This window comes from Corythoichthys intestinalis, chromosome 11 (genome assembly GCF_030265065.1).
Source record: "Corythoichthys intestinalis isolate RoL2023-P3 chromosome 11, ASM3026506v1, whole genome shotgun sequence".
In the NCBI taxonomy this organism is placed as follows: domain Eukaryota; kingdom Metazoa; phylum Chordata; class Actinopteri; order Syngnathiformes; family Syngnathidae; genus Corythoichthys; species Corythoichthys intestinalis.
In genome coordinates this window covers 46,467,675-46,480,413 of record NC_080405.1, presented here as the reverse complement: position 1 = coordinate 46,480,413, position 12,739 = coordinate 46,467,675, and the positions used below count along the sequence as shown (strand labels likewise).

Sequence of the window (12,739 nt, the reverse complement as noted above, 5' to 3'; positions counted from 1 at the left end):
CGATGAGGGCAAAGGGAATGGCTGGCATCAATAGACGCACAAGGTTTATTTGAATTTGTTGACAAGGCCTCAGTATAAAGCGTCGTAATAGATGAGCGTAATTTTGCTTTGCTTACTCGTCTGGAGGGTATTGTTTGGTGATTAAAAAAAAAATGCTGACACAATGTCTGGTACATGTATTTACTGTACATGTATTAGGGGTGGACAATTATTACTAATCTCAATCACGATTAATCGCTTGAGATTAATAGCATTTAATTGCATTCTGTATACCATATTTTTCAAACTATAAGTAGCACCAGCCAAAAAATGCACAGTGAAGAGTAAAAAAACATTTACAAGTCGCACCGGAGTATAAGTCGCATTTTTGGGGGAAATTTATTTATTTATTTATATTATTGATATACTCTCATTGTAGTTGTTCATTATGTTTTATTTATTAACTCACATATGCCATAATTGGACCGTTTCCAGGCCAAAGCAGGACTCTTTGCATGGTTATAGCAGGACTCTCACTTATAACATAGTACATGAAGATCTCATGAATCTAATCTCATAAAGAATGAGACTTTTGTGTTTTTCATTTTAAGCGGGCCAAATCAATTATACTAAAAGTAAACAAATGCAAATTGCTGCTGTATTTTCATTATTTTAACCAGCCATATCACCTGTTATGATCCAAGGTTTTGAACAGGTGTGATACGGGTGTATGGCTACAGCGTACACAGAGCTTGTGTGTCTGCTCAGACACATGAAAAATTAGAGGGAACATTGTTTAGCACACTTTTTTATGGTCTGCCATATTGATGAGATAACAATTTACATTAACTGATTGGCTTCGATTGACACCACTACTTGTCAAATCCATTTTGACTGGAGGGGGCAAATGAGTTGGCTTGCTCGTCTAGCGCTGTCAATGACAGCCAATTAGTTAAATGAATTTGCCCTGTGGGGGTAAAAATAACCAAATAGTCCTATTTTGTAAAGGATTGCCATCAATGGGATACATTGAGCAGTTAAGTGTGAGTTTTTTTTGCGATTAATTTCATTCTGTATCATAATGAATTCAAGTAGTATTCAGCACACTCATAAGACTTGGTAACTTTTCAGTTTTGGTGGATTTTAGTGACGCCGGTGGACAAAAGCGGTAGTGTTTTGCCTTAAGGAAGACTGTGAGCGCATAGTGTTGTAAAACCATCATCTACCGGTCACCAGCAGATTGATTAAACGACATTTCTGTTCCCAGCGGCTGTGTGAAGGATGAATAGTAATAACGTAATGAATCCAATTGTGGCTAAACAATAGCATATGACAGTTAGCAACCGTATGGCTAACCCCCTGCCTACCAGAACTCGTCAGTGTTTTTTTATTTATTAATATTACGAATGTTTATTCCTGAGTGTCCTTTTATCCTTTTTTTTCATCTTCAGACAAAACTTTTTGTCTCATTTGTTGCTCTGCCATCTTTACACTGCGCGAAAGCGTTCGCATCGACTTCTGCCTTTATAATGAATGGGGAAAGGGGGAAGTGACACATGCCGTACAGCAGTGAGCACATTTGTAGTTTTTTTGTGTGGCAGGGTTCCTGCCACCCTCCTCAAAGTTAATTAGTGCCAGTGAAAGCGATACAGACCCCCTCATGATATAAAAGAGGTGTCATTTAACTAGTTGTCAATCGACAAATCATTACAAATGTTATGGAAATATTTTATAAAGGTTGAAAAGTTACCAAGTGTTGTAGTGTATTCCGTTGTATTCATGTTTAACTGAATTGAGGTTGTGTATTAATATATTTATTCTTATTTTGTATTTTTTCTTGTGTTTAGTATTTTTTTATTGCTATTCTATTAAGTTTCCTAAATGTACTTGTTTGCATATTTCAACCACTTGTATTTTTTCCATGGTGAATATTAATTATGCCAACAATTTTATCAATATTCATATTTATGTCTTTTATTCTGTAAACTTTTGTATTGTTTTTAATATTAGATTTGTTGGTCAAATACATTATATATCTGGATTTTTTTCCATGTTACGAAATAGAAATACAAAGTCGACCCAGGGCTTTGTTTTGTGTTGTTGTCCTCCTTATATTTCAGTCTGACCTTCTTTTATGGAGACGATAACAAAACTACAGCATCTGTAATTTTTCTGCATTTTCCTTTCTATATAATGCAGTGATTGTTGCTGTCCAAAATTGTCTCTACCACTGATTGCTAACACATATCCAACTTTTGTTAGTTTTTTGTTTTTTTCAGTTCTATGTAAAACTACATCAGTGGCGCCTACAGAAATTTTTCATAGGGGTGGCCAGATGGGGCCACTTAAAATCTTGGGGTGACCAAAACTAAAAGCCATAATTTTAGGTTTTCATTATATTATTGCAGTGAAAAGGTCAGGGGAAAACTATCAGAAAGACTTAAGGACACGGCTACTGATATACTTTGGTGTATTGTGTAATATTTGATGTTACTAACGATTTAATGTGCACAGTCCATAACTGTTCAGTCAACATTTTGAGTTCCACAAAAATTCTATTTTATTGTGTTATGTATATATTAGGCATAAGATGTACATTTAACTCTGGCTGTCAAACGATTAAAATTTTTAATCGAGTTAATCACAGCTTAAAAATTAATTAATCGTAATTAATCGCAATTCAAACCATCTCTAAAATATGCCATATTTTTTGTAAATTATTGTTGGAATGGAAAGATAAGACAAGCCGGATATACAGTATATATTCAACATACTGTACATAAGTACTGTATTTGTTTATTATAACAATAATTCCACAAGATGGCATTAACATTATTAACATTCTTTCTGTGAAAGTGATCCACGGATAGAAAGACTTGTAATTTTTAAAGGATAAATGTGAGTTTGTATATTGTGACTAAATATTGCCATTTAGTGGATTTGTTGAGCTTTTAGTATATGATACTGTAGCGACTTAACTGTTCTGCCCAAATGCATGATGGGAAGTGGTGCAACCATGACTGTGTAAGGTGGCTGAAAATGCTTCTCTGCGTTGGGTACACTACAGGGTGTTTAGAAAAAGATCAACTCCTGTCATTCTTCCCCACTTCGCTTCCCACAATATTTATATTTGCTGTGGGAGAGATGACAAAGCTTTTGCCAATTAAAAGTACGGCCCCAATGAATGCTTGTATCTACTCCACTCACTTGACGCTGCCTCTTATCTTTGTATATAAGTAAAACGGCACCATTGTAGGCTGTTTGCGGCAATGTGCGAGTGAGTCGTACCGCGACTGCGTGATTCATTTAAAAAATTAATTACCGCCCGATAACGCGATAAATTTGACAGCCCTACATTTAACAAAACAAAATAAATGCATTCATTTGGGATGAAATGCATAACTGATGCTACAACAATCTAACGATATACTGGCAAGCGGGGTGGCCAGTGGGGTGGCCAACCAATTTATAGGGGTGGCCGTGGCCAACCCTGGCCACCCCCTGGTGCCGCCACTGAACTACATTACACAGTGCACAATATTTTATCATGTGGTAATTTGCAGTATTTGTGCCTGAAATGTTAGGCTCAATTTACATGTGTAAGCACTCTATTTACAGAGATGATGATCGATTGTGGCAAACTTTCATTGCCACTCTTTCTTTAGTTCGGACTGAATAAAATAAATATCAAATGAATTTTGAAAAAAGGAGAAAATGAACAAACAGAGTTAACAGTAAGTCCCTTGCTTCGACAGGATCGGCGTGTTGTGCGCGTATGCCGCTAACCAGAACCTGAGCACTCAGGTCAAGAACATCCGTCGTCTGGTCAACAGCAACATGAGGGATATGCATACCTTTGCCAACGACACGCCAAGGGTAAGATGAATGAGATCTAAAATGGCTAACTTCCTTTCATGAGACTTTTTCTTTGGTTTGCATTGATGAAAGAAGTCCAATCTATCTGAAAAGTAAAATTTAAGGTTGCACCAATACTAATCGGAAGGGGCTCCTAGTATACAGTGGGGAGAACAAGTATTTGATCATAAGTTCTCTTCAAATGTGAGGGACGGAATCTAATACAAAAATCCAGAAAATCACATTGTATAATTTTTGAACAATAAATTTGTATTTAACTGCATGAAATAAGTATTTGATACATTACCAACTAGTAAATATTTCGGCTCTTAGTTCTTTTTTAAGAACCCTTCCTGTTCTCCACTCATTACCAGAAGTAACTGGACCTATTTGAACTTGTTACCTGTATAAAAGACACCATGCTCAAACAAACTCCAACCTCTCCACAATGGCCAAAACCAAAGAGCTGTGTAAGGACATCAGGGATAAAATAATAGACCTGCACAAGGCTGGGATGGGCTACAGGAAAATAAGCAGGTAGCTTGGTGAGAAGGTAACAACTGTTGGAGCGATTATTAGAAAATGGAAGAAGTTCAAGTTGACGGTCAATCTGCCTCGTTCTGGGGCTCCATGCAAGATCTCACCTCGTGGGGCATCACTGGTCATGAGGAAGGTGAGGGATCAGCCCAGAACTACACGGCAGGACCTGGTCAATAACCTGAAGAGAGCTGGAACCACAGTCTCGAAGAAAACCATCGGAATCACATTACGCCGTCATGGATTAAAATCCTACAGCGCACGCAAGGTCCCGCTGCTGAAGCCAGTGCATGTCCAGACACGTCTGAAGTTTGCCACTGACCATCTAGATGATCCAGAGGAGCAATGGGAGAAGGTCATGAGGTCGGATGAGACCAAAATTGAACTTTTTGGTCTAATCTTGGCTCGTCGTGTTTGGAAGAAAAAGAAGGATGAGTACAACCCCAAGAACACCATCCCAACCGTGAAACATGGAGGAGGAAACATCATTTTTTGGGGCTGCTTCTCTGCCAAGGTTACAGGACGACTGCACCGTATCAAGGGGAGGATGGATGGGGCTATGTATCGCCAGATCTTGGCTGACGACTTCCTTCCTTCAGTGAGAGCCCTGAAGATGGGTCGTGGCTGGGTCTTCCAGCATGACAACGACCCAAAGCACATAGCCAAGGCAACTAAAGAGTGGCTCCGTAAGAAGCATCTTAAGGTCCTGGAGTGGCCTAGCCAGTCACCAGATCTGAACCCGATAGAAAATCTATGGAGGGAGCTGAAAGTCCGTGTTGCCCGGCAGCAGCCCCGAAACCTGAAGGCTCTGGAGAAGATCTGCATGGAGGAGTGGGCCAAAATCCCTGCTGCAGTGTGTGCAAACCTTGTCAAGGACTACAGGAAACGTTTGGTATCTGTAATGGCAAACAAAGGTTTCTGTACCAAATATTAAGTTCGATTTTTGTGATGTATCAAATACTTATTTCATGCAATTAAATGCAAATTTATTATTTAAAAATGATACAACGTGATTTTCTGTTTTTTTGTATTAGATTCCGTCCCTCACAGTTGAGAACTTATGATACAAATTACAGACCTCTAAATGCTTTGCAAGTGGGAAAACCAGCAAAATCGGCAGTGTATCAAATACTTGTTCTCCCCACTGTTGCTCTAAAATACAGACATCAGTATCGGCGAGTACTAAGAAATAATACGCCGATGCTTTGCAATATTTACTCTTGGAGATGTTCGAGTTTCCAACTGCCAGTTGACCTTCCCAAGATGTCCAGGATAAATAGTAAGGTTTTTTTTTTTTTTTTTTTAGCCTAGTAGAGTTTTTATTCTGGTAAGTGTGTGAATGAGTACATTTAGCAGACATATTTTCGATGTACTGTATAGGTACTTTAAATGAGGGATAAATATGCATGTCAAACGGTAATACCAGCCAGGATTTAAAGTTATATGACACTGACATAAGCCACGTTTACATGCTTTTATTCATACCGATTCAAATCATTCCGAATGGAAATTTCACATCAGCTGTTTACATGTCACTTCATCTATTCCGATCCAGCGTTTACATGTGACTGCCTTTATTCCGAAAGGACGTTTGACAACTGCCGTCTGACATGCGCAGATTAATCAAAACAAAGCGTCACGTTGCAAAACATGGAGATCGATCGTCAGATCAGCTGCATTTTTAACTTTTCGAGTGGAAACAAAACTTCAGAATGATACGCCGTTCATTTAAAAAGTTGTGTGGGTGCGCTGTGCGTGTGCTTGGAAGCCATGTTGCAAGTGACGTTACTTACGTCACCAAGTGACGTCACCACGTCAGTACGGAGCATGCGCAGAAAGAACGCAACCAGACACCATTCCGCTTCCCTGTTTACATGATATAATTTTACTTCTAATCGGTTTCGGAAAAGGAATATTCCACCCCTGTGAATCGGAATGAAATTCCATTCGGTTTGGGCCTGTTCATTCCGATTGAGGTGTTTATTTGGAACACATTTATTTGGTTTGAACAAATATTCCGATTGTAATTGGAATATTTGGCTCCATGTAAACGTGGCAATTGACATGGCATCAATAAAGATGATACATTTAAAAAAAAAAAAAAAAAAAAAAAAAAACATTTTGGCCTTTGAAATCATTTTAAGTCTGAAGTTATAGAGGATTTCATTCATTTCCCCCCCCACCCATACCAGGTAGGCATAAAGGTTATTTGACCAATCCATGATAGCAATTATTTAACATGAAATTGAGTATACGGTAATTGAGTCGCAGTGTTGTTAATCACAGCATTAAAGTATAACAGCACTCCAACGACATTATTTTTGCTAGTAGTGAGTAATCTAATTGATTCATTTTCCCATCTTTGCAACACCTTTACCGTTACTGAGGATGTGAAGGTGCGCGGTACTGAAATCTGGGTGAATGACGCGGGGGACACGAAGAGAGCAAAGCGGGAGGGGGGAGGAGGCAAGGGGTTGTGACGCCGTTGCAAACGCGATGCTAGGTGGCTTGGATCGTTAGCATAGCATTCGCGTCCTCGCTAGCATTAGCATGTAGCGTGGCGAGTGTCATCTTAAACCACAGTTCGTGGTGGGTTCAGGTGGGTAAAAATAATTGAAAATAATAGACTGAAGGATCCCGATCGTTTTAGTTTGAGTATCTGCCGATCCCGATATTTCCCGATCCAATTGCTTTTTTTTTTGCTCCCGATTCAATTCCAATCATTCCCGATAATTTTTCCCGATCATATACATTTTGCAATGCATTAAGGAAAAAATGAATAAAACTCGAATATATACATTCAACATACAGTACATAAGTATTGCATTTGTTTATTATGACAATAAATCCTCAAGATGGCATTTACATTATTAACATTCTTTCTGTGAGAGGGATCCACTGATAGAAGACTTGTGACTTTGTATATTGTGACTAAATATTGTCATCTAGAGTATTTGTTGAGCTTTCAGTAAATGATACTTTGGCCATGCCCAAATGCATGATGGGAATTGGAACCATGACTGTGCGTAGTGCTACCAATTGATATATCTTCTCTGCGTTGGGAAATAACATAAGGTGTTAAGAAAAAGATCAGTTGCTTCCTTGCTTCCCCACATTGCTTCGCTTGATATTTCTAATCGTAGGGAGAGGGATTGTAAGGCTTTAGCCATTTAAAAAAAGGCTCCAAAGGCTGCCAAATTCACTCTACTCATTTTATGCTGCCTTTTATCTCTCTATATAGATAAAACGGCGCCATTACAGATTGAGGGTGACAATGCGTGAGTGGGTCGTGCAGTGCATGCATTAATTGCGTTAAATATTTTAACATGATACATTTATAGAAAAATTAATACCGCCGTTATCGGGATAAATTTGATAACCCTACCTTAAGCCTAAACTAAAGACTCTGGATGTGTGTAACATATTATGTGTGTAACGTTAAATACAATTAGAAAACAATTTAATAAAAAAAAAATAAAAATTAAAAAAAAAAAAAATTATATATATATATATATATATATATATATATATATATATATATATACATATATATATATATATATATATAGTATATTTAAAAAAGGCATGGCCGATATTTTTTTGCCGATTCCAATACTATGAAAATGACGTGATCGGACCCGATCGGGACATCTCTTAAAATAAATATTTTGTATACGTTTTCGAAAATCATATAGTCTTGGCATTACCTGATACCACAGAGCTGGGTAACTGAATTGGCAGCAGGAGCCAAAAAAACGATGTTGGTGCAACACTAGTTAAAATTAGAGGTGGGTCGAGTAGCCAAAGATTTTACTCAACTAAGACTAGCATTACTTTTAAATATTTTTACTCAAGTAAGAGTAAAATTAATCATTCAAAAATTTACTCAAGTACAAGTGAAAAAAAAAGTATACGTTGCAAAGAATACTCTAGTAATGAGTAACATTGTGAATAACTGCTTACATTGTCTGATTTTTAAAAAAAGAATGGTATTTTTTTTTCTCAGCACATCATCTGTATGAACTGTCATTATTATACTGTACTACAACCTATTACATGATAAGATCAGGCCAAATAAATGACAAAATAAGGGTTGAATTTAGACCAGAACAACACTATGAAACATCACCCATCCAAAGAGCATGAGTTCCCTCTATTGGAGAAAACAAACATTGTTACCTCTGATTGGTATAATGCAGTCATGTTATAATTGTTGCGACGTCTCATTGGTGAAACTGAGACAGCCACTGTCGGCATCGCTGGCAAAAATGAAGTCAATATGTAGAATAAAGAGGAAAAATGTACGACTCCGTGTAGCCCAAAGTAGCGGAGTAGGAGTATTGTTTGTTCTTCACAAATCTACTGAAGGGTTAGTAAATTTTTCTCAAAAAATTACTCAAGTAAATGTAACAGTGTAATTGCCATGCGTTACTACTCACCTCTGGTTAAAATGCTTCAGACATCTATTTCCTTCAGTGGCAACCAATGAGTTCAACTAAAGTTTGGTGGAATTAGTGTCTTGGGCTGAATTTCCCGTAGGCACTTGTGAGTAGGTTTTAGTAAGAAGTTGTCTTCGGAACACCAAAAATTGATACAAATGGACTAAAATGTTTTGTTCTACCTATTTGCAGCAAATCGATTACCTTGGCTCCCAGTACACCACCGCCAAGAACCAAGTCTTGTACGACCTGGAGAGTAAGTCCAATTCTTGTCTACTTTCGCCCCCTAGTGGCTAGTTGCATCACTCCATTCATTTAAAACCCTTTGTGGGACACTTGAAAATTCAAATATTTCATAAAGGAAGCCAATATCTTCGCCATCATTGTCATTTTGTTCTTTCTGTTTTCTGATTATGTAAACCCCTGATGATCTCATGTTGTTGTATTTCTCCAAATGGCCGTCATAAGTGACGCAATGGAGTAAATGGACCCTGTCTTATCTTTTAATATTTGTTTATCTCTTATTGTCACACAGACATAGGTCCTCTATTAGGTGGAAGGATACGCGACTCGTTGGATAAGGAGATTCAACCCGCCTTGGACGGTGTGCTGAAAATGACAAGAGGTATGTATGCGCTCCCAGCTTCATATCCTAGTGATACTATCAGGATGATAACAACAACAACAACATTATTTTTGCGGATGGATGGCGGAGAAAACTAATGTGGGGGGAAAAAAAGCTACTCTACTGATATTTATAGTTGAAATAAGGGAGGTGGGTTACTAATGTAAATCTTTTCAAATTATGAAAATATCAATCAATCAACAAAACTAGAAAATGCCATTTCTGGAGAAATTATGGGCTCTCGAGTTTCCTATTAATTTAGGGGCATTTTAGAGTCATTTCCTTGTTAACCCATTGGCCAAGGGCTTAGATTTGCATAGGGACGGTAGGGACATGACACTAGCAACTTTTCAGGATGCTCAAATTTTCCCCACCAACTTTTAAGCTACCTTATTGGCATTATATTATGAGTTCAGTTATATACTAGTAAGTGATTTAGATTGTCTTTCCATATGTTTTATGGATATATTTGACCCTACCATTATTAAATGAAGTACTTTCATTATGTTCAGGCTGACATTGACCTCTTTTCACTTGGTGAATGTGCCGGTCCATTTTTTTCCCCTCAAACACATGTTTGATTGGCTGATGACATGACCCCCCCCCCCCACACACACACACACACACAGACACACACGCACTCACTCACAGCCCAGACAGAAATGTAACAAGTCGACAACATGCCACCTGTTTTGCACCTTTCGAAGACGAGGGATATTAGAATTTTATTTCGACCAGCAGCGGCAGCAAATGCTGTAAGTAATGTAAAAAGACGTCAGTGTTGTGGAGGTGGGGAACACACCACTAATTGTGTTACTGAAAGTCCAACCTGCATCAGAGTTAGCATAATATTAAACTGTATGAATTTGCTAACCTGCAATGCTTGAGTAGTTTTTATTTATTTTTGGTATTCCCTAACTAAGACATTTTTTTAGTATTTTAATTTCTTTTTTAAATCAAAATCTCTTTATTTATTTTTCGCAATAATAGTGCATTGGTTTCCAGTTAAAAAAAAAAAAAAACACACAAAATGGAATGAAAAATGGGACTGACATCCAACACACACACAATAGAAAAATAGTAATAATAAATAAATAAAAAAAGAAAATAAACCATAAAATTAATCCCCGTCACTGCCAGTGAGCTTCATGACCATTGCACATTGAGGTTTAGTAATGGTTTTGGATAATAAGTGTCAATACAATAAATTAAAGAGATGTCAAATTGTGGAATGCCAAGGGCTTAAGAGGACTGATACATGTTTAAAAAAGGTCCCCAGGCACGTAGGAATCTCCCATTAGAATAATGGAGAGAGTATCTGATCGTTTCAATTTTCAAACATGTCATTAAGGCCATCAGCCATTTGGTGTTTGTGTGGGAGGGAGGGGGTCCACCCACCTGAGGAGGAGAGACGTACGGGCCAGGAGGGAGGCAAATGCTAGAGTGCGGCGCTGATCAGAAGATAGTCGAGAGTCCTCTGTAACTCAGAATAAGCCAATAAGAGGTCGGTTCGGTTCCACCCTCACTGTCAAGATCTGTGAGAGGGAATGAAAAAACCTCTGTCCAGAATTCGCTAAGTTTAGGACAAGTCCAAAACATATGAAAGAGTGAGCCGTCTGAGATGTTGCATTTGGAACAGAGTGGGCTGATGTCAGGGTAAAAAGTGGCCAGTTTGGTTTTGGAGATGTGAACTCTGTGGACCACTTTTAATTGGATTAAGTCATGGCGAGCGCACAGAGATGAGGAGTTGACTCGTTTTAAGATGGATAACCAGGTTTCCTCAGAAAAGAGGGTCCTCCTCCCATTCCGCCCTGATTCTATCCATAGATGCAGTCTTCAGAGCCAACATCATGCTGCAAAACACGGAGATAGGCCTCTTCTGGTTTGGATTTGAGGAAAGAACTATGTCAACAATAGTCCTGTCAGAGCTTAGCGTGGTGGGCAAATTAGAAAGTATAAAATGTCGAATTTGTAGATAACGGAAGAAATTTGACTGTGGAAGTGCAAACTTGTTACGTAATTGTTGAAATGATGCCAAATTATTATCAATAAATAAATCTCTGAAGTGTTCTTTTCCCCTCTGACTCCACTCTTTGAAGGCGGGGTCATTGAGTGAAGGTTTGAAAAAATGATTACGTAATATTGGGCTTGATGGTGAGAAGTCATGTAAAATGAAAAACTTTCGGAACTGAGACCAGAGCCTCACTGAGTGTTTAACCACTGGATTCTTTAAAGATCTGGTTGAGAGTGGAAGAGAGGAGCCAATCAATGCAGCCAGGGATGCATCGCCCTCTGATCTCAACTCCATTGCCACCCAGTCAGGAGGATCTGGGCGATAATGAAAGCGAGACCAGAACGCGAGACACCGCAGGTTGGCCGCCCAATAATAAAAACGGAAATTAGGCAAAGCCAGACCACCGGCAGCCCTCGTCTTTTGTAGATGAGTTTTATTAAGACGAGCCCTTTTTCCTTTCCAAATATAAGACGAGATAATCGAATCAAGATGATCGAAAAAGCTTTTGGGAATAAAAATTGGTAGCACCTGAAATAAGTACAAGAATTTTGGTAAAATTGTCATTTTAATGGAATTTATTCGCCCAATGAGAGACATGGAGAGTGGTGACCATTGTGTGAGTATTTGTTTGGTTTGAGTTAATGGGTTTAAAAAGTTCTCTTTAAAAAGGTCTTTGTGCTTCTGGGTCATCGTGATGCCTAAATAGGAAAATTTGTGAGTTTCAGCTAATTTGAGTGAGTCAGAAGCTAATTTCTTTATTTAGACAGACAATGTTGAGTGGTCTTAAGACTATTGTTTATTTTTTGCATTCCTGGATGGTGAAGAGATTATTGTGTATGTTAATATAATTTAAAAAGTAGTTTTTGAAAAGAAAGGTTTGAATCGAACGATGTATCACTTGAAGTAATACATATGAAAGTTAGTATAAGTCAATACAGATTTATTTTGCATTGATCATTCAGCCTATCAATTAATTAGGTTCATATTCATGAGAAATATACCCCTGACCCCCGTTCACCCAATCTGTTTGGTCTTATTAATGTCCCGTCCCCAGCAAAAAGTGTTGAGACCAATGTTGAGACCAAACCTACGCCCATGCCATTGGGTGTCATTGACAGCGCTAGACGTTCAAATTCCTTTTGACTGGAAGAGATTGGACGTATAGCACCGTCAATGGCAGTGAAATATGAGCATTCACAGTCAGTCCTACCGGTTTAAACAAATTGGATGTCCATCATTGTTGATGGCAAGTAATGAGTTAATTTTGGATCACTTTGTTGGTAATTTGAT

General features: G+C 38.2%; 1 protein-coding gene across 3 annotated transcripts in view; it reads left to right on the top strand.

Moving 5' to 3' along the window:
* prom1a (prominin 1a) overlaps positions 1 to 12,739 on the top strand; it is a 135,661-nt gene that overhangs the window by 67,166 nt on the left and 55,756 nt on the right. For all 3 annotated transcript variants that reach the window (XM_057849376.1, XM_057849375.1, XM_057849374.1), the window contains 3 exons: positions 3,735 to 3,855; positions 9,003 to 9,066; positions 9,346 to 9,435. In XM_057849376.1, coding sequence (XP_057705359.1) covers positions 3,735 to 3,855; positions 9,003 to 9,066; positions 9,346 to 9,435 — 275 coding nt within the window. The remainder of the gene's footprint in view (positions 1 to 3,734; positions 3,856 to 9,002; positions 9,067 to 9,345; positions 9,436 to 12,739) is intronic.